The 22,905-nt window shown below is 46.3% G+C and overlaps 1 protein-coding gene across 2 annotated transcripts in view; it reads right to left on the reverse strand.

Annotated features, from left to right (window-relative positions):
- Window positions 1–4,733: 4,733 nt before the first annotated feature.
- ABTB1 (ankyrin repeat and BTB domain containing 1) overlaps window positions 4,734–22,905 on the reverse strand; it is a 29,304-nt gene continuing 11,132 nt past the window's right edge. For both annotated transcript variants that reach the window (XM_030043930.2, XM_030043931.2), the window contains exons 8-12: window positions 20,268–20,383; window positions 14,719–14,817; window positions 13,960–14,127; window positions 10,107–10,307; window positions 4,734–8,265 (exon numbers count right to left, since the gene is read on the reverse strand). In XM_030043930.2, the coding sequence (XP_029899790.1) occupies window positions 8,059–8,265; window positions 10,107–10,307; window positions 13,960–14,127; window positions 14,719–14,817; window positions 20,268–20,383 (791 nt within the window). In that variant the 3' untranslated portion in view covers window positions 4,734–8,058. The remainder of the gene's footprint in view (window positions 8,266–10,106; window positions 10,308–13,959; window positions 14,128–14,718; window positions 14,818–20,267; window positions 20,384–22,905) is intronic.

A 22,905-nucleotide genomic window follows, 5' to 3' on the forward strand; every position in this document is an offset into this window, starting at 1 on the left:
TGTCTTACCCGAAGCTGGCTCTCAGGGTTGGTGCAAGGTGGGGATCAGCTGATGGTAAAGCAGGAGCCAGAGCAGTGCCATGGTAGGCGGGGGGGAGAGCTCCTAAAGAGTCCTCTCCAGCCACCCCAGCAGGGCTGGCAGGGACAGACAGCCTGCTCCACCATCGGGGCATGGGACGAGAGGTGACACACTCAGTCACATTGCTGCAGGGACCATGCCTCATGTCAGACCTCTGGGACCACACAGCCCATCACCCGGGCCAGGCTCAGGCACCAGAGAAGAGCCAAATGCTGCAGCTTCAGTGAGCGGTGAGGAATTTTAATTCAGAATATCTGCTCAGCATATAAACCGGCGGCGCTTCAGTTGCATTTGCTGCTGGCAAACAGTTAAGCATGAGATTTATAGACCACTGGAGGAGGGAGAAGCGAGCCCACTCCAGAGCTGCTGGTGGGGGCGAGCAGGGACGTGCACCTCGCTGGCTGCCACCGTCCCTGCCCAGCCCTGGGCAGATCCCCATCACAAGGAAAGGGGGATGGAGCTGATGGGGTCAGGCAGGTGCCACCATAGCTTCAGAGACCACCGCTACCGCACACCATGCCGGCAGCCCGACTGCCTGCCATTGCCGCTCCTGCTCGCTCCAGGCTCTCAAAAGTGGGTTTTTTTGAGCAGTCGTTTGCTCTTCTCTCCACGTACGAGCACAAGTCTCCTCTGCACATAGAAACAGGGCAACGGTCTCCCGACTTATCAGTCTGGGATGCTCTCTTTCTCCATCCGATGGGGAAGCTGCTGATACGGAGCTACCACTCACCTTCCTGCTGCTCTCCTAACAACTGCCTTCTTAAACCAAACAGCCACGTCTGTAAGCAAATACTGCAGAGCCCCCATCTCCCAACAGGAGCAAGCCAAACAACCAGCCTTCCCGTGGCCACCGCTCCTCAGGAGGGAGGGAGACAGGATTAATTTCCCTTCCCTCCGGAGGAAACTCTTCAGTGTATGGAAACATTCCAGGAATTCAGATGAAAAACAATTCCTAAGAGATCAGTTAAGAGTTTGGACGGATCGCGTGATATGCGCTGATGTCTAACCAGAGGAAACTTGGCAAAGAAAGCTGCTTGGCCTGGGGGGGAGCTGAGGGGAGGGCAAGATGTCCAGTGTGGAAAACACTTGTCTTGTAAGAAAACACGCAGAGATGAGAACGGCAGAGGCAAAGCAACGGCAGCTTGGGTGCAAAGGACGAGCGATACCTTCCCTGCACCAGTTTAGGAAGGGTCCATGACCAAAGAGAAGCACAATAAACCCTGCTGTGAGGCAGAGCTCCAGGAAAAGCAAGGCTTTCCAGCCTTCCCAAGGTCAGCAGCCTTCGTATCAGAGCCATGCCTTCATTTAGATGAAAAACCATGCAATGGCAACACCAGCAAAGCTCTCCTCAGGTCAACACAGTGAACCCTGGAGCAGGAGATACCCACATGCTAGAAATAAACAACTCTGGTTCCCCATCCAGAGAAAAAAAAAATCAAGTTTTTCCCTCGCTCTGGACTGCAGGGTCAGCTTCATGCTGCAATGACAGCAACAAGCCGCCTGCCCGCAGCACAGGGCAGCCCTTGCGTTTGCCGTATCAAAAGCCCTGACAGCACTAAGCTTCCAGGGCTCACCCCATGCACTTTTAACACCAAGTCCTCTCTTCCCGTGCCGAGCATATGTACATCCCATGCTGCGGCTGCTCTGGACCAAAACCCGACCCCGGGGGCACTTGCATGACTGGCAAGTCCTGGATGCTGAACTTCGCACGCAAGACTGATCTGCCCTGTTACTGCAGCCAGCACTGCAAGCACTGCAGCCGGCAGAGCAAGAGAAGTACTTTCCCCTCGTGTGCTTTCAGACCTGGAAGAATGTTGTTTACTTGCACACATGATTGGAAAAGGGCATGTAAAATCAGGAAACAAGAAATACCATCTCCCCCAGCCCCAGGAAGGGAAGGGAAGGGAAGGAGCAGTCACCCCAGGAGCAGCATGGCCAGAGCCAGAGCCTTGAACTGCTTTGAAGACGCTGTGCCCGACAGGCACTCAGACTGGACAAAGCAGCATGGCAGAAAAAGCTTTCTGGACAACTTGCCTGAAGCATTTGCAGCTTCTCAATGAGAGCCTTTGGGAAAGGGAAAGAGATTGGAACTTGCCGCCAACAAACTTTAAAACTCGCGGATAATTTTCTGTTTTAGTCAGGGAGGAGGGGGGTGGAAGGAGTTCTAGAGAGCAGATTGCTGGCTCCCATTATGGAAGCAAGCTTAATAAAATTCATAAAAATATTGGTGGTTCTGCTATGCTGTGCCAAGAATGTGTTAGAATAAAACCTTCTGAGCAGAAGGGAGAGATATAATGTCATCTTAGCCTTGATATGAAAGATCAGCCTTCATCTCCTAAAGCATATCTCAAGGAGCAGTAACTAACACATTTACTTGCCTTCCCTCCAGAGCAGGTCTCTGCACAGCCTCACTCGCAAGGTTCATCACTGTCGCCGCCTTGTACAAATGGTACTGGGATGACCCTGGCTTGCAAAGAAGTGATAAGATAACAGAATAAAGAGGGAGGCATTTTTTCTTATTGGGGTTTTAATGACGTCCCAGTGCAACACAGACCAACTCAGTTTCCTCCATGGGAAAGCTACATCAAGTTACTTTGGATTTCTTTAAAAAGACCAATCCCACCCTACCCTAAGTCCATGAACTGATGCATCAGAGCACACCGTAGCACTCCCTTCACCTCCCTCTTTCCTAACCCACCATGCCAAAGTAACAGCCTTGTGTTTTGCCATACCAGCAAACAGAGCAGGGAGCAAAACAGAACTACTGGCAGTGAGCTGCCGTCAGAAAGGAGCAGATCTCACTTTCCAATCCTGCTCTCTTTCCCCTCGAGCTTGCTCTGCTGGTAACAGGAGGATGGAGAGGAAAGCTCTCACACTCATTTCTCAGAGCTTAATTTGGGAACTGAGCAGCCAGACCCTTGGGACCAGAGCTATCTCTGCATGGTACTGATCCTTTTCCAAGGCTTTCTTTAGTCTCCTGAAATGCCCTTCAAACCTTGCCCTGAACTTGTAGGCTTAAAAAGTTAACCACAACTAGGAAAAGCAAAAGGCATGTGTATGCTTGCCCCCTTACCCAGATGCTGATCACACATAGCTTGAAGCTTGTAGCTTGGCTTTGGCCTTAAGGGTCTGTGTGTCCACAGCTGCACCCCAATGTGGCTGCTGTCCCCTAACTAATAGTCTGCCTCTCTGCAGCCCTTGCCTTGGTTATTGCCAATAACCCACCTCCAATTTCCAACCTAAAACCCTAGACACCATTTGCAACCCTAGAAAAGGAGTTCTCTGCCCTTCTCCCTCGGCACTTCTTCAAGGCAGGCAGCCACGCCAGCAGAGCCAGGGCCTTTATTCAAAGCAGGCCCCAACTCTGACAAATGGTTTGCCAGTGTGGCCTCTCTTATCTTAATAAATTTGTTATGTCAAATCTGTTTTAGCTTAGAAGGTAAAACAAAAACCTGCTCTGCCAGCACACCCACCCCCTGTGCGCAGAGAACCAAGCCAAGCCTTTGTTTCCGACCACCAGCCCTAGCTCGGTTTGTTCATCCCTGGGAGCTGAGCACAGACAGATGCAATCCAGCTCCCCAGGCTGTGACAAGCTTCACCAGGCTGCCCACAGCAAAAGAGAGAAAAACTCGGTGTCACCCTGAGCACACAAGTCTGTCAATGCACAGCAACTGTGAGCTGTTACGTGGGAAGGTGCCTTCCCCACTGTTTGACCATGACTGTACCGACATGAACAGCTCAAGCCTCTTAAGAGAAGCTCGTCGTTTACTCCACGCTCTCACAGCACGATACTCCCTGTAAGCAGTGTTTGTTGAGTCCCAAAAGCCTGATTAGTGCTTGAACTTTTCCAAGCCCAGTCCTCCCGTTCAACAGCATTAGTCATTCAGATGCTGTTAGTATCCCCCCTGCAAAAAGAAACCTCCACGTTCCTACATGCAGCCACGGGGACAAGCTTGGATCCTCATTCCCTGAATGCCAGTCACACTCTGAAGTCAACAGGGGCCGCACACAGGCAGCTCAGTTAACGTCACAGAAACTATTGCAGCCACCCAGACGTACAAGAAAGCAGAAGAGAAAACAAGCGTCTGTGTCCTCAGACAGGAGAGGAAGGACTGCCCAGGCACTTCAGCAGACTTAAGGTTTTGGAGAAAACACGTGCTTCAGAGGCTCTGTGAGTGCACTGAACAAGTCAGAGTAGTTAAGCGGAGAGGCTGAGAAATCTCCATCCTTGGATTTAATGGACAGTCAGCAATGACAGAAGCACAGGGAGACAAGAAGAGAGGGAGGGACAACTTACCTGTGAGGGGCTGCCCAGAGCAACCTTCTGAGATAAACATCACCTCCCCGACACACCACCATGACAATGACCAAGCCTGTGCCACGGTGCTGCTAATGAGCAGAATAATCCTGGGAGAAAGGAGGCAGTAAAAACAAGTCAGTGCTTTACACTCATGTTCTAGCAGGACTGTACAAACGGGTCACCAAGAGAGGAGAGAAGAGTCATGCTTTCCTCATTGCTTGGAAGCCAGGTGGTGCAGAGCCAGCCCTTGGCCTGGGTGCGGGAAAATAAGCTGAAGGAGCCCACCAAGTCCTTTCAGAAATAAAGCCACACTGGTGGTGTCAGTTGGTAACAAAGAGGCCACAGCAGGAACAGATATAGTGAAATATACTATTTTATTGCTGCACACATGCTTACACATTTCTTCTTAAATATGTTGCTCTGATAAATTTTACAATCTTCTTAATTCAACAAGTGGCTAGTAGTAAATAAAAAGGACAGAGGCAACAGAACACAAAAAGGACACTGGCAACAGAAAAAAAATCAAAAGGTTTTTATTTTGTGATAAAATTATTTGCAGCAAGAATAAAGTGAATTAAAATCTAAGTTTTGACCTGGCTCATCTTAATTAGAGAGCTTGCCTGCATGCTGACCATCTGCTTATGCATGCTTTTTGATAGCCCTATTTCGCCAAAAGGGATGGGGGGGGATTAAAGGACCCCGAGTAATTGGACAATCTGATGGGGCTCACAGATGTGACCACTAAGTGCACACAGACAGATGAGGCATTTGCTTGGCAGCCCACGTGGAACTGTGCTACTGGGGAGGCAGATCAAAAGGCCACGCTGACCTTTCCTCCCACGTGCACAACTGCGGCCTCACTTGCTCCACACTTAAGGACGCAGGAATGGAATTATTCAAGAGCAGCCATATGGAAAACACTTCCCAGCACTGCTGCCCCTTCTCTGTCTTCTTCCTGCTTTGCCCACTACCAGCGTCCATTTGCTTTAGCAGCTGAGGCATCTGTAGAGAAAAGCATTAGCACATTCCTTGGTAATCCTGTTTCTCCATCTCGTTCAGTACAAGCAGAAGGCAAAGGCCATGTTCTGTTCCCTGGTGGCTCTGTGCAAGCCTTGTGCAGGGCTGTCACAACCACTGCTGTGGAAAGCCGACTACTGAGATGTCAGATGCAGAATTTATGCAGAAGGAGCACAGGGGATGTGATAAACTAAACATCCTGCTTATGTTCAGTGTCATCTTCAGCCATATAGGGAGAAGAAATGCAGAGGAACTGAACCAGCTGGGTTAAGCTGTCGGTTTCTGTAGCAGGCTTTCATGAGCCTGACACTCCACTGAGCAAGAAAACAGGCAGTTCTGCTTTCACCCTTCTTTCTCCAAAATATATGGGACTTCATATCAAAGCCTTCTCAATAGCCTTTCCCCTCCACAAGTTTACTGAGATGCCTTTATCAGTTCAAGTTGTGCTGGGCTCTTTGGTGGTCCTGTCAAAGCCACACTGAGCTTAGAGATGGACATGGAGGTACATTCCACAAATCACACAACAAATGCACAGCTCCTCTCCATGTCACCACCCCAAACAGAAGCACACTCCTGCTGCTCCCTGCTTCCATACAGCAACACACCCTTGCAGGGATACCTCCTCTTCCCTCACCCTAATATGGCTGCAGAAAACAAACCACAAGAACTCCCTGCACTTCCTCACAAGCATTTTGAAACAGAATTGAAGCATGCGCCGCTTGAACAGCCCTGCCACCACAATCCTCTGCCCCAGACACTTGTTCTGCAAGAGACACCAGTTAAACACAGATGACAAAGTGCGCAAGCATCTGGGGTTCAGTTATGTCAATACACCTCATTCCTGCCCCAGCTCTGTCCCCAGCTTCTGTTAAATGCAACTCAATCCTGATTTTGCCGAAGTCCAGCTTCTCTTCAGTACAGTGGCCAAACCCCAGTGCCCCCTCCGCACTGCAACCAAACCCAGCCTGCTAGTGCAAGTGGTGCCCAAAGCCTGCCCACGTACCTGCAAACAGCTTCAACAGATGCCAGATACAGGCAGATGCTCTGAGCAGGGGCAGTGAGGCTGCAGTCCTCACATGGTATGGGAGCATCAGTCTCTCACCTGGTGAGATCAGCAAATAAGAGAAACCCATCCTCCCAGTACATCCACACCTGAAGCAAGTCCCTGCCAAACACTGGATCTCCAAACCCTTCCTTTATCCTTGTGAAGCACCATCACCATTACAGAAAACAACACCCTGAAGCTGCGGGGAATCTGTGCCCAGTTCCCACCTCAAACAAAAGCACACCCGACATGGATTATTTCAAGTTCTTGCCTCACAAAGTGACCAAAATGACGATATGCGTTAGTAATGGCAGCCCACTGCCTGTGCAAGATTCTTTATGTGCTTTACACGATGCCTCTTCTCCATTCCAACTCACAGCACGGCAACGTATGCCCGGCCTGTGCCTTGGAGACCGGAGCCTCTCATAACATGCCATTCTGGAGATGAACAGCTCTGAGGGCAGCCTGTCTGGCAAGGCAAGCTTTATGCAGGGGTATCGCCTGCTGATTAGTGCCAAGGAGAAAGAACATCATTACCCTCATTAGGAGTCTAGGGAGACAATACGAGATAACAAGACCTACTGCAGAACACAGATACAAAAACATTCATTAGTACAAACAGTGAATTTCCTGGAGAACAATGAAGCTACAAGGCTCAAGGCTGAGCAAAGCCAGAAGGTTGACAAGTGGGACAGCTGCCCTGCAAGAGACCCAAAAGGCCCCTTTTCCTTTCAAAAAAGATTTCCGGTGACCCCTCTTCCCTGGCCCACCACAAATGGACAAAAAGAAAGGAAAAAGTGCTGTTTCCAAGAAGAAGGTGTATCCTTCCCCTGTTAGGAAGCAAAGGGGTGCTCTCCCTTTTTTTATGCATTGAAAGCTACTGCTTTCTAAGAACGGAAGGACTCTGGTCTCTACTGTATTCCCAAAGATGTTTGTTCAGAAAGCAAAGCTTTTAAATTGAGCACTTCAAAGCAATGAAAAGCTAGGGAAGAACTGGGAATCACTTTGGTTTTTTTCATCTAAGATCTAGAATAGCAGGTAAAGGCAGTGCCTTCCACATAGCCAAGTACTCCTGTGTCCCTGTTAGGGAAGCACCACCCAATTTTGCCAATCTTATAATGCTGACAGTGAAAGAAAGGCTACCTCCCTTCCAATATACTTATTTGGAGAGTTTAATCTAGTTTTCTTCCTCTGCTGGTGGCAATTCAACAAATACCTGCCATGAACCAGTTTCAGAAGTGTGTTGTTGGGCAACACCCAGCAGGATGGATCCTAACACCAGGCAGTAGCAAGTCCCCCAGAACAGCTCCCTTACCACCCCCAACAGCTTGCAGTCTCCTATCTACATTGTATTGTACAAAGGAGCAGCTACTGATTAGGGCTGAGCTTTGGAAGCTACTTCTGAAAGACGAAACAAAAACCAAAATAAAACCAAACACAAACCAGACATGCAAATGTCCAGACATAAATAAATTAAAAAGAAACCATGCTTGAAAGTGGATGGGAAGAAGGACAAAGAAGGGGAAGAGAGACATTCAGAGACTTGGATGTTCTTGCACTCTGAGCCAACCTAGTGGGGGCTACGCAGGCTGCATATGACAGGCAGGGTTTGCACACATCAGCACTCAAGCCCTATACTGGCCAGGAGGTTTTCCAGAGCTTCAAGTTTCTGGTTGGCTTCCTCGATGGCACTGTAAGTCTGCACGTTGCTGGTGATGTGGAAGCGGATGTCATCGACTAGAGGAATGGAGTCAGTCTCCTGCCGTTCCTCCACAGCCTCTGCATTCTCCTTCACAGCAGCCACAAACTCCTCCAACTCCACCAGCTGCACAGGGTGGACAAGAGAACCATTAGGAAGACAAGAAGACAGATAAAGGGATGTAAAGGGTTGGGATAATGGGCTCAGCCACTGTTGAGGGGTCCCACAGAAGAAAAGGAAATGCTAAGGGTACACGGAGACTCAAATCTTCTTATCTCTCCTACAAACATTGCTTGGAGACACATCCTGCTCTTCATCCTAAGGAGGCAGTAATACTCCAATAATAAACGGTCACAACTGTAAGCAATCTGCACCTCAAACAGTGCACTGTAATACCCACTAAACTAAGCATCCATAGTTCTGGTATTGGGGCACATAAATACACACAATATTCCCTCCAGAAAGGCTCCCCAGCAGGAACCAGGAGATGCTGCCAGACACTTTTGGAAAGTGTCTTGCAACAGGCAAGACAGCGGGTGCTTGTGCCCAGTTCAGAACCAGGAGCCACAGATGACTCTGTCCCCACCATGGCTCTCGGCCCCACCACCAACAGCCGACCAGCAGATCACAGCAAGAAAGCTGCTCTCTTCTGTGCCCAACCTGACAGAATCAGGTCACCCATGAATGATTTTGCATCAACTTCCCCAGGAACATGTGGTGTGCTGAAGGGTGAGAGGCAGCTTCTGTCTGTCTATGCTACTAAACTGTGCCTGGGCACGGCAGGTTGCTGAGCCCTGCTCTGTGCTACACACGCTGCCAAAATCTCTCCCTGTTGCCATCATCAGTGCATCTCCACAAGATGCTGGCAGCTGCTGATGTTTGAACAGCTGGGGTGGCTCTGTTTGTGCCAACACACCCTTCAGAAGGCCCACTGCCAATGCTGGGTCCGAGGACTACCACCCAGGCTAGAGAAGGGGAATGCAAGGGGAACACACAAGCAAAGCCCTACCTTGCCCAATTACTACTTGGGATATTCATCAGCTTTCAAACCAAATCCCTTTTCAGAAGCCAGAATCTGAGTGCATGCTAATGTGTCTATCATCCCCAAGCTATACACTGAACAAAATAACAGCCCCAGAATCATTTCCTTTGCTTTTCTCACATGCCAAAAAGAATTTCACACCTTTCAAGCTGCAGGTGAAAATGTTACATTCCCACGTGAACTGTACAAGCCAATTATAAAGATCTGTCTTGGGACAAAAACACCACATAGATTTTAGTTTATCCTTCTGTATGGCAACTTTCTCCATGAGTCCTGAAACTTCAAGCTATAATCACTCCAGATAACACTTAAATGGAGCATGGAGCCCCATAAAGAAAACTTCAGTGTTAGATTCATTACTTCTGGCTGTTCGACAGCCAAATTTCCCCTGTGGAAACCCCTGCTGTTAGATTTGTCATCCTAGAGGAGGCTAAAGATCACATTGATTTCTCCTTTCTATAGCATTATGCCAGGACAAACCGCCCCCCAGCAAACACCAAAAAGCATTTCCTGCACAGAGCTCCCCATTGGGTTCTCCAGGCCACAGCTGGTGTATTCAGGCAACACTGTTGTTGCTCTGTGCATGGGGGCTGAAAGCTCGGTGAAAGTCACCTGCCTATGGCACTTGCAGAACTTTTGGGGCAAGTTTTTCGCCCCACAGTCCACAGGGATGTGCTAGACAGCCACCAGCATCTGGCTTATTGCAGTGACATCAGGTACTGCCATACTCCTCATCCTCTGTCCTAATTCACCATGTGCTTTGCTACTTAACCACTCCTCATTTTCAGGAAGCACATTAAACCAGAGAGGGCAACCATTTATTACAGACCAAAGTACAACCATTAAATCTGTTGTATCTATGGCTCACTGTGCAGTTAGATTTACGGGCACATATGGTAAGTGCAGTGGGGAGTGTTTCTGCTACCTTCTCAATGATCTTTGCCATGTACTCCGTGCACTGGTCCTCCAGTCGGGTCAGCTGGAACAGTTTTGCGATCCTCCAGATGCTGACAACGTTGTCCTCATCGAGGATCTGAGCCAAGGTCCTGCCACAAAGGCGCTTGAGCCCAGGCAACAGGTACATGTCTGCCACGCACAGCACATCATAGGCGTTTTCTGGAGACAGCTGGCAATGGAAAGAGGAGAATTACTGCCCAGTCCTGGTCACTTCACTTGTCTCTGGCAATCTGCCTTCTTCCTTGTGTTTTAGCAGAGATTCCCCAAAGTGTTGTTTGGCCCATTACCGGACAAGTGTTAACAGTACTATGGAGAGACAGGAGCTCAATCTTTCAGGGCTAGCTGTTCCACTCAGTTACCACAGAGGAGTTTAAAATGCTTGCAGAGGCAGCTTGCTCAGCACAAAGCAAGAAGTTTGCCATGCTGGAGCTAACGTCTCTAGCTAAGCACAAAGCAATTCTGAAACACTGAAGTGAAACTGAAAGCTGGCTGCTAAGAAATGTTCAATGTAGCAGTGGAAGGAGGTAGCTTTTACCAGAGGTACCGAAAGTCCTTCAAAGAGACAAATGGAACAGGCTGGCAGAACAGAGCACCTTGTCCCCACTAGGACTCTTCCTCTGATTTAGTACATCTGGACTTGCATTTTGTGAAAAATGTGCAAAATTCTCTTAAGTTCCCTCCTCAAACTGGCTCTGCTAATTCAGGCAGCACAACTTACCTGGCACAGGGACATTCAAGGACAGAAAATTGCACCCCAAATAAACTGTAGGTGAGGCCCAACTAGGTGAGGAACAGACTCTGCACATCAAATACTACTGGAGCTTTAACAGGCATTCAAACTGAGATAAATTCGTGTACCAGATGCTCAAGCTTACACTGTTGTGAATGGCCTTTAACATTTTCAGGCTCTTGAGCTAGAGAACCACCCTCCCACTTCCCTCTTGGATACTTTTGCTCCTTGCAAGCGATCTGAGGATAAAAAATGCTGTAGATAATGTTGGAGACACCACCTCCAAGCTTCACTCAGTCTCTTCCCCCTGGCCGGGCAAATCCTATTTTAGTCAACCATCTGCGTCACTAACCTGGAACTAGAGCCTCTCTCTGCACAGTTCTGTTCCTGCTAACGTGAAGTGCAAAGAGCACAGTTACCCACATCCATTTTAACAGCAAATCTGCAGGATGCAGCATACCCTGGCTGTGGAGGAGGCGAGATCACTTTCATTTAGAGACCAAGCCACACTGGTCTCGATTGAGGAATGGTAACTCTGGTGCAGCATGGTCCTCTGCCCCAATAACTGGTCAGCAGCAAAAACACTGCTGTCCACATCTACACATGTGGTTGCTCACTCTGACAACTGCAAAAGGCTGAGTATTTCTTCCCCTACAGCTGTTCACACCAGTGTTTGGAGAGACTACTCACCACAAATGTCTCAGCTGTATAACACCCTGCAACAGCTGTGCAGAAGGATGTAAGATGTATTAGAGGCACGCCACAAGTGCTGTAGTGCCACAGTGGTGTAACAAAGCTCTTGGGGTTATTAATCAAGTGGTGCTTTGTCCTTTCATAAGCTCCAGGAACTTCACAAGTTGGAGGCATTTGAGTCAGTAGTATTGATGGCAGCAGATCCCAATTGCTCGACTGAGGACAAATCTGGCAACCATTCCTCCAAAAGCTCCCCTTGAGCCCACACAAGTATTCTGATCAGCAGCTTCTCCTTCTGCTGAGAACCCTTTCTGTCCTCTGCACACACTCTCCACTCCAACTGCAAACACTGTCACTACTACATGGCAGAGAGACATATAAATCCTTTGGAAAAAGAAACATGGAATTGGGAGTGCTGACACTTGGCTGGAGAAACCCAGGGCAGAGAGAACACCCCACATATCCTGGTTTTGGCTGGGATAGAGATAATTTTCTTTCTAGTAGCTGGTATAGTCTTATGTTTTGGATTCTGTATGAGAATAATGTGGGTAACACACTGATGTTTTCAGTTGTTCCTAAGTAGTGTTTAGACTAAGTCAAGAATTTTTCAGCTTCTCATGCCCAGCCAGTAAGAAGGCTGGAGGGGCACAAGAAATTGGGAGGGGACACAGTCAGGGCAGTTGACCCAAATTGGCCAAAGGGATATTCCATACCGTGTGACATCATGTCCAATATATAAACTGGTGGGAGATGGCCGGCAGGGGGCAGATTGCTGCTCGGGAACTAACTGGGCATCAGTCAGCGAGTGGCGAGCAACTGCATTGTCCATCACTTGTTTTGTATATGTCAATTATTTATTATTATTGTTATTATTATTATTGTTGTTGTTGTTGTTGTTGTTATTGTTATTCTCATTATTATTTTCTTCCTTTCTGTCCTATTAAACTGTCTTTATCTCAACCCATGAGTTTTACTTCCCCCCCCCAGATTCTCTCCCCCATCCCACCAGCAGGTGTGAGCGAACAGCTGCATGGTGCTTAGTTGCTGGCTGGGGTCACACAACAGTGTGGAACTTGAGCTGTATTCCTGTTTTCCTGACCATTTTTCCTGGTAGTTCTTCATGACAGATGAACCCTCTGCAGAAGATCCTATCTTGGCTGCCGTTTGAAATCCAAACTAGTTTCTGCGACGGCACCATTCTGCATAGAAAATATATGAGCAAGATCCTTTCAACTCCTACGCATTGTTGTTGGGTCTGTTCTCCTGCTCCAGGTCTAGACATGGCAGCTGAGGCACCCCTTAGAAAGGGATGGCTGCTTGGGAAACATCCTTCCTGTGAGCCATCACAAGGAGGGCAGGCAGACTGGAGCGGTACAAAGGAACAGGGTCACATTGCAGTGCAGTCACAGGGTCAGGAGGATCTCCACAACCCCAACATGCTGCTTTCCCTCTCTGCCAGCCCTTTCAGCGTGTGGCTGAGGGAAGAGTGCGGACAAGTGAAGCATCTGCTCTCTGGCATACCAATGGCAATCCTGCCCTTGCTGCCTGCTCAATACATCTCTCCCTACCGCACATTCCCTGCTGCTACCTGGAGGTGAACAGATCAGCAGAAACAAGGTCACAGCTGTGTGCACTCTCTGTATGTGCCACCTAACCCAGAGCACAAATACTGCTTGGGAGAAGTGACACTGGCAGGTGCAGCAGCGTCTCTGATCGCTGCCCTAATGCCAGAATGTGTTCTGGCATATTGTAGCTAGACCTGCTGAAAGTATTTGCCACAAAACCAAAGCAGGAAGCTGCTTAAATGCTGAGATTTGCTGCACCTTCCATTAGGCTGAAAACTAGGTGGGTTAGGGCCATTTTGTTACTGCTTGTGATACTGACCACAGCGAGGCGTTGGTCTCCCAGTGGAACCTTTGCCCACCCCAGCAATAAATAACAGTGGAAATAATGACTTGCTACAAATGGAAAAGTAGGCTATGATGCCAAGAGTAAATAAGCAGAATCTCTCAACCTTTCCACATCTCCAAATGTGTTCAATCTGCCATCTACTGGCAGCTGCTCACCTTATCCTTCCACAGAGCCCAAGAGGGAAATCTGCAAAGCCCTGCATTTCTCATGCCAACATACAACGTGCAACCTAATTTCCAAATTTCTATTATGGGATGAAAGACTAGGGGTTTGCTTCCCAAATGTCATGCACATAAACTAGATCCCTGCCTGGCTAACAGTAAGTCCCAGTATGTGGGTTCCTGAGACAGAAGTTAGGTAGCAGAGTAGGGCAGTGGGATTTAAGAAACCATGCACACAACCCCCTCCAGATGTTGCAGGAGAATACTACTGTGAACACCTCCAGAATTATCCAGCACAAGAGGAAAGGCTCCATGGCTGGCCTCACCTCTGTATCATCACTGTAGATGTAGTAGAGGACCCGAATAAAGATGTCTTCTGAGATATTGTGGAGAGTCACCACAGGGATGCTGGGCTGTGTCTGCAGCTCCTCACTCTCACTGAAATGGTCTTCAAGAAGGGCTTTGAAATAGTCACTGCGACCACAGAAAAATGCCTGGAGAGGGAAGAAAGACCAAAATACTAGCATCTTTCTCACTGCACTAAACCAAACAGCACTTCCAACCAGCTGTCAGAGCAGCTCAAAGATATTTCAGAAGTTCAGACTCTGTAACTCTGATTCTTCCTATTTTGAAACTGCATCTCCAACATTTTCCCACACCTTATTTCTATCCACGCCTACCCTCAGAACCAAAAAAACCAATCTGTAAACTTGAAATTCAAAAGTAGCATGGCATTAGGGAAGGAGTCTGAGTTGAAGTTGGATGTCAAAAATCCATTCTTACTGCTGTCTACTTGCAGATCAAACATTCCCCTCTGCAGACACTGAACTCACAAGCCAGCAGTAGGAGATTTTGCAGCTGAATGCTGTAGCTGAATCCATGAATTTATCTCCTCACCTCTGCAAGAAAGGCAGGGTTTGCTGTTTTGTTAAATGGTTTAAATATAGTTTTCCAGCTGCAATAAGACCTTCCAGCTGATGAGGCAATGCTGCTTCCGCAGAGTGTATCCAGCACTGGATGTGGGGGGGAGACAGGTAGACTAGACTCATGGCAAAAAGGAGGGAGAATGAAGCACAAGCACATACCTTATGACACAAAAAGTTGTAATCTGCCACCCGGAAACACACATCAGCACAACTGTTAAAGTTGTCAGTGCTGTCAAATGGCAGCTCCCCAAAACCAACCTAGGAAGAGAAACCAGAAAACCCTATCTTCAACATCCATGCTTTAAACACGCTCAGGGTCCCAGGTTTGGACTTCTTGGTCTTCCCAGAAGCAACCATCCATCCATTCCCTCAGCACAGTGCAGAGTGCCAGAGATGCTCTGAACACAGATTTCAATGTGAGGAACTGAAGTCCTTGCAGCCCTGACAGAGATATCCCTGGTACAAGTTACAGCTGCCTCCCTTATCCATGGAAACTTCCTGACCCTCCATAGACCTCTGGAAAGCATTTCTGCACCACCTAACAAGGCAGATAACCAAGTGGAGGCAAAGTTTACTTCATGTAGTAGGTATCATAAGCATACTAGAGCTTAGGACTAGCCCTTTACTGTGAAGATGTACAGGTAGATGCAGTAACACATAGATTACATAGATGTATACACACAGATTGTTTGGCTACAATTACTGCCTCACTTGAATAATCCAACATTTCTAAAGCACATTTTAGATTTCTAATTTGATTTGCAGCCAAAGATAGTGTTGTTGCAGTATTAATACTCTAGTGAATTATTTTAACACCAACACACCTCCTCCCAGTCCCACATGCCAACAAAGACAGCGCGCACACACACACACAAAAAAAAAAAATCTGTTGGCCTTATGTTATTTTAAAGTGACACTTCCAAATATTTTCACTTTCACCTTATCGTATATACAGGGTAATTCAATTGTAAAAAAAAAAAAAGTTTATATTCACAGTCATGTAACCAAGACAATTAATCTCTGGAAACAAAAGTTTCCCCTGGTTCTTGCTTTCCAAACACATGCCCTCATCTGCCTGGGCCGAGAAGCTTATTACCACTGTCTCTCATCCAAGAAAGTTACATCTCAAGTTTGCACCTGGGAAAACCCTGGGCTGACCATGAAGATCGGTCTCCCAATTGCAGACTACCTACGCACCGTTTCCAACGCGCCTGCCTTCATCCTAACTGAAAGCAACTGACTTTCAGCTTTACTGAGGAGCCAGATGACTCCTCCCTCTCAAACTAAAGAAAGACACAGCCTGCAACACACTGGATTGGTGCTCTCAGCCAAGCTCAGTTTGTATGCAGTGAGGTTTCTCTCACAAAACAGCTTCTAGGATGTGGCAAGGCACCAAGCTGGCAAAAGCTCACACCACCACTGAACATGGCCAAGGTCTTTGTCTGTCCACAGCAATATTTGGCAGCTTCTGATTCCTAATCACAGAAGAGTAAGCCCAGTGATATTCAAATTGTGCACATGGTTGTCGCAGTAATGCTGCCTCTCCATAGCACCTCTCTCCTGTAAGTCCTTCCCCATTGGGGAACTCTTCTCCCAGAAGAGATGCAGCAATTCAAAGAACATTCCCCACCTCATCTATTACCTGCTTTCCATACAGCTGTGACACAAAGGGCACCTCCAGCATTGAAGATGAGATCAGATCGTCCCATTTGTAGATTCCCCAGGCTGCTATTTTGCTGTAATCTGTGTTTCACGTTTCAAGGCAACAAACAAATGGCAGTCTGGGGGTCTGCAGCCACGTTCTCTGTGGCATCGCATTACAAATGCTAGTAGTCATGATCTAACTGCCTGCTCTGTTTGCCTTGCTGCTATCCCCACCCTATGTCCACTGCTTCCATGTCCTCTCCTAGAAATTCTGACAGGACTTTCAAGGCTACAGCTTTGCAGGCACCTTACAGGTAAAACAAACCTAGAAACAGGCTTTGATAAGATGCCACTCTTCGTAGCACAAGAATTTTAACTGAGACATAAACTCCGCATCTCCTACATGCGTCCCTTCTTTGCTCCCCGTGTCCAAAGGTAAATCTTTAAAAGGAATCCATCCCTCTGGAACGGACATGGGACTTTTATTTGCCTCAGAGTTTGTCTCCTGAATTACAAACTCCTTCAGGCTCAATTTCCTGCTTCTAGCCTTGCCTGGTCCCTGCTCTGGTGTTCAGGTTTACAAGGTCATTTCCAATTCCTACTACAAAAGCAGGTTCATGTCTTTGTCTCTCCTATTCAGCATGAAGTGGCTTTGCAGATTTTTCCCTTTTACTCCCCTCTTAAGTCTCTACTACTTCTACTCTCGTCCCTTGTCACGCCTGAGGAATTTAATCTCCCTTTCAGGGTCTCCCTGCAGAAAACTGGCTTATTCCTCCCACCTCCCCATTCAGGCAACCTCCTCAGCGTACCTCTGTCCAGGCAAACCACAGCTGCCAAAGTTAAGTATGTTGCCCAGGAAGCACAAAACAGTCTAGCCTATGAGATGCAAACACGTTCACAATAACTCGTTCACCATACAGAAATATTCTCAACACCTCTGTAGCATAAGGCTGCTTCACAGGATCTTCCAGCCATCACATGTGGAGGACCAAGTCTTTGCTGCTACAAATTTGCTATTAGCGCTTAAATAGAAATGTTGCTGGAGGCAAAAATACAAAAAACAAATCAGTGGCAGCAATTTGTACCTTGGCCAGATTATCTCAGGAAGAAAATTGTAAATGAATTACAACACAAAATACAGGGGTTAGCGGGCCAAGAGAAGATTACCAACCCATAACCAGATGCAAGTGGATTGGATAAAAACAAAAATTGGAAGCATGTTGTAAATAGTTCAGTTAATCTGCCTCTGCCAAATGGGCAAAGCAAAGCACAGGAATAACTGCCATGGACAACCACGCTACACAGGTGCGGAGACAGACAAGATGGAACCCATCTACTTGTTTCAAACTGTTCTTTCTACACATTACAAGATTTAGCTTTACCCCAAAAGTGACAAATGGTCACATTTTTTTTCAGCCACACCAAATGTCTATACAGATGGAGAGAACAGTAGTTATTTCATGGCAAACTCTGACCCTTTTATGTCTGATTTCGTCTTGGTTTGGAAAATAAGATTTCACTTAAAAGGTAATAAAAAATGAGCTACAAGGAAATGATGTGCCTACAGTCTCATATACCAGAAGCCCTGGAGTCTCTAAATCAGAGGTCAGCTGGTAGACACAAGATGAAGAGCTAGGCAGAGAGACAGTGGAAAGCCACATGGTTTTTGACAGTTGCCTGGCTTTTGACGGTATTTTACTTAAATCTGTCACTGCTAAACTTCATTGCAACAAACCAAAGAAGCAGCTGTTGTGGTCAGAAAAATTCTGGCCATTACTAGTTTTAAATCAAAACACAGACAACAACCACACTTTTAAAAACAAACACTGAAAGACAAAAGGCTTTCAAGTACAAACAGGAATGAGAAGCAAGATACCAAGATTATAAACGTGTTTAAGAGTTCAAAGAATAGAAAGTTCTCACTCTAAAAACTAATAACGGATTCTGATAGGATATCAAATGTTAATTATTGTTTTAGTCATATAACATATTACTGAACTATGAAATTGGGATGCATAGTTTTCTGCATCATTCAAGTATCAGAGACATTACATGCAAATTATTTGTTTATAGTGAAACAAAGTTGTATACATCCCCATTTCCTGTAATATGGCATTACATGTCATGCAGCAGCTCAGAATGTCTCTGCCAAATTCTGGAAATACTGGCTTTTCGCCAGAAGCCAAATACCTATTTTGTTCTGCATAGGCTGGAAAAAAATTTATGTTTCTCTTGAGGACACGGATGTTTGTACATGACTATTCATGGTTACATAGTTTGTATACTATTCCTTGTATGGCATCAAACCCTGTAAGAATGAAGATGTGCGATTCCTCTGTCCAAGAAAAGATGCTTAACCCACAGAATTTAACAATTTGCAAACATTAGCATGAGATATAAATGGCAATAGGATGAAGAGCTTTGTTCATATATTCTTTCTAAGTTAACAACAACAAAAAATACCTAGAGAGAGAAAAATGGGAATCTTTTAGAATTTATCAGGCTTAAACAAAGCACCCACATTTGTGAATGGCATACAAATTCTCTAGTGAACACGTGTGTGCCCAAGACCTCTTCACTTTTACAGCCATAACAAGTCTAATGCTGCTGTAACTGCCTTCGTTCTGATCTATGGACATAGCAAGAAAACCACAGCTCACAGAGGCATTCACAGTGCTGTCAGATGATTACATTATCCCAAGTTTTGTATTTTCCTTCCAGCTCCTATTATGCATGAAATAATTAAAATGGAAGTGTTTCTAACACTTGAGAAGAAAAATTTAACCCAACAGGAGTGTGCCATCAAGGTCTGGGAACAAGCAATCAAACAGAAAGCATTCTTTTTATTTGTGATGTGACTTAAAATTTATGTAAATCTCACTGCTTTGGGGTCCATGATCCTTTTTTTAATTCTTGGGGAGGTAAATCTGAGGCTTACCTATAGTATCACCTCCCTTTAAAGCCTGAAAACATACAGAAAAACATACGGAAAGCCACAAATAAATGCACAGTTGTTTGGGGGAGGTAGGTTACATAGGAAAGATTTCTGCTTTGGTAGGTGGAAACTTGATGGAGAAAAACTCCCTCTATAAGGTGCTCAGTACTCAGAGAAATATGTCTGCCAAAAACCAGCACAGAACATGCCGGCTTAGTACAGGTAGGAAACCTTATCCATGGACACGCACACACACACGCTCTCTGCAACAGGCAGGTCTATTCAGCAGGGGACAAAAAGAAAAAAGGCAATAAACTTTTCTACATCACTAAGTCATACAACCTGTGGGCACAGCAGCCACCTAAAATGAGTTCATGTTATTAAATTCAGTGGTTGGTATGAGAAAGAGGGAAAAAAAGGACAGACATAAGAGCAAAGTGAATCTGCTGATATTACAGAAAAACACAGATGCAGGGAGAATGAAGACCACTAATATTTATCCTGTTGTCCTGCAACTGGCAGCAAAGATCCACGTATATGCGCCTAACTAGTAATACTGATGGTATTTTAACATAGTGATCATCAACCTGTGGTCTGTGGGCTATTTCTAAGGGTCAACAAGATGTAGTTATGAAAAACAAAACTACTGCCAGTCAAGTTAAATTTGCTTCAGAGGGACTCGCATTTCTGCTACAAATATTTTCAGGGTTTGAAAGCACCTCTCCACTGCAGGGTGTCAGTTCCTAGCAAGCAAGCCCAGCAAGCCATCTTCCATCTGTGTGACCCTTCAGGTACCAATGCCTGCTGATAATACATTTCTGATACTCAAGAAGGATGGCAGAGAGAAGGAAAAAGAGCTGGGGGCCAACTCTTGTCCCACTGTAGTCAGTGGGGAAATCCCCAGCAACCACTCAACAAGGGTTTTGTTTACCAAGATCTCTGCTGTGGAAGAAATCCAAGGGAAAGGACCAGCACTGACAGCCTCATTAAACATTTGTACAGCATTTCCAAGCAATAAAAGGCTTTCTGCATTTGGAGCATCAGCAAACAAGCACACACTAAACTCAAATGGAGAGAATGCAACTGAACACATATCACAGAGACCAGAAGTAGTATAAATGCTCCCTACCCGCAGTTCGGCTGGCAGGGCGCAGTCTGCTAGAAGAGCCAGATCTTCCTGCAGCCGGCAGTTACCTGTGGGCTCAATCGTCAGCACTTTCACACAGGTCCCTGGCTTGGAAGAGACTGGAAGAAGCAAAAAAAAAAAAAAAAAAAAAAAAAAAAAAAAAAGAAATAGCAGAGATGCCTAAATTCCTCTACAAACATTCTCTCCCATTTAGAGAAAAGAAAGACACTCCAGGAAAAATCAGTATTATTACTATTTAGCTTTTACTGCAAAACACATGTGATTCTTCTATGTAAACATGCATACACAGCACCCCTCAGCACAGATGGTGAGCAGGGCTGGAAGGGGATGCATGTATTGTTGTCTCTCCTCAAACTTCCACTTAATTCCTTGTGCTGGAACATCAACTGTAGCAAACACAAAGTTGCCACAGGCATATTTCAAGCTCAACCTGCTCTCTGCAATCCTTGTCATCAATTACAGTTGAGGACCGTTGATCAGGCTGCCCATGATCCCTGTAGGAATGACACAATGCCTCCCCCAGCTGACCACCCCCCCCCCACTGACAGTGTCACCTAAGGCAAAGCCCATGCCAGGGAGTATTTAGTTAAAATAAAGCTGCTTCCATGTCTCTCTGCTCTGTCACATGCTCTCATGGGTCCCATTTCAGCTGTGCCATCCTAACTTCACTCCAGGGAACAAAGGGATTTATTCTTGTTTAGGTAATAAGTTCTGTGCACCTGAGTCTGTCCTCTACTCTCTACCTGTAGAGCCCCAAAACACAAAGACCCCAAAACACCTGGACGCCTGAGTATGCCTGTGTTCTTTGCAAACATTAAATAAGCATCGCTACCACCAAAGAGATCAAATAAACCATACAGAGATGGCAGCTTCATTTGCCTTTTTCAGACCTACTGTGTCTTCCTGTCTTACCCTACCAGCCTACACAATTAAACAGCCTAATAAAGGGCAAGCAAAATACACAATCATACTTTTGAAGTCTTGCTATGACCAAAGTTGCTGTGGAGCTCATTGAAGCCAACCCTCCCTGACTTCAAATGAGTGGCAACTCAAAGTACACCCAGCTATTGTGTTACAATATCGCTGCCAGCGCAGCCTTTCCTCTTTCTGGTCACCTCCCTCCTGCAGTTCACTACCTCAGGTTTGTTTTCAGCTCAGCATGCTTTGGGGTGAGGACTGCAGCATGTGAGACATTCAGGAGTCCCTGGCATATACGGAAGCATGTGAAAAAAAATGGAGCACCACTAGAAAATGCGAAGTTGTGGTGACGAAGGCTCGAGATGCTGTTGGGAACCAGACAGATGCAGACTTAACTCTCAAGGACAAAAGAGTTAAGCGGCCCCACGTTCTGAAGCGTTCAGAAGAATTGCTGACAGGCATGATTCACCGCATTAAAACCCCTTGCAGGTGAATCACGCCACCTTGAGACCTCATTTTTCCTGACATTTTGCGCAGCATTACATGAGCTCCATCAGATGACTCCACTGGGCCGTGGGCGAAACAAGACCACGATATGCCACAAAAGAAGTTCTCCACCCCCTCCTCCACATTACTGCTGCACCCTTCAGATATGCCACCACTGCACCTCAAATAGGCTGAATATCCCAGAAAGATACTGGAAAGGGAAGGATAATCTACCAATACAGGACAATCAGGTACCATCATTGCTACACACAGAGCTACACTAGCAAGGAGACAGGCTGCTCTATTAGCACTAAACGCTACCTTCAGATAGATGACTTCCAGAGTAAATAAGCCAAGAAGAGACCTGGCACCAACACAAACAAGACTGAGTGCATTTTCTCAAAGAGCCCTGTGCACTTAGAGACCAGCATGAGAGAAGGAAATTTCTCACTGTTCAATTAGAAATTCTTTATGGCAGAGAGAATCATTTATATTTGTGTAGTGCCTATTCCAACAGTCGCCAAATCAGTCAGGCTCTGTAAGCGCTAATGGACCCAGCAACTTTTAAGCAGTAGTCAAGGGAAAGAGTTCTTCTCTTGGGATCTACAAAGCATCTGTGCACTTTCACAGTGACATGAAAGAACAGTGCTTTGTCTGAGAAGCAAATCTGTCACGAGACATTTCAGACACTGCATCTCTCAAATCCAAGAGCACAGGATTTGGTATCATAAGCAACTCCCTCCTAACAGAAACAATAAAAACCAAGTGACAGAACAGGAATAAACTGTTGGCTGCAGGCAAGCAGCAGGGACCATCACCTTCTTGCAAGAAGTAGGAATGAAGGCTTTTCTGAAAAGAGCAACATAAACAATGCAAGCAGCTGGAGGGAATAACACAACTACAGTTGAGAATGGAGGATTTTGTTCTTCTTCCCAGTCTAGCCAGCTATATAGCATGGAATGCCACCTACCAATTCACCAGCTGCCTTTTTAGTGCTCAATACTTCTTTGTAGTCTTTTGTTTCAACTGAGCCAATGCACCACAAAAAACAAGAGCCACAAGAAAGCCCAACAAACTCCCAAACCTTTCCAAAAGGATGCCACACTCAGATACTAGCCTTATACATCCTCCTCCCAATGCCACGACTAGCTATAACCACATATTCTGTACATCCAGTGTCTCCGCTATGAAGGCAAGCATCACAAACCTTGCTCTC

Source organism: Aquila chrysaetos, chromosome 20 (assembly GCF_900496995.4).
Source record: "Aquila chrysaetos chrysaetos chromosome 20, bAquChr1.4, whole genome shotgun sequence".
In the NCBI taxonomy this organism is placed as follows: Eukaryota; Metazoa; Chordata; class Aves; order Accipitriformes; family Accipitridae; genus Aquila; species Aquila chrysaetos.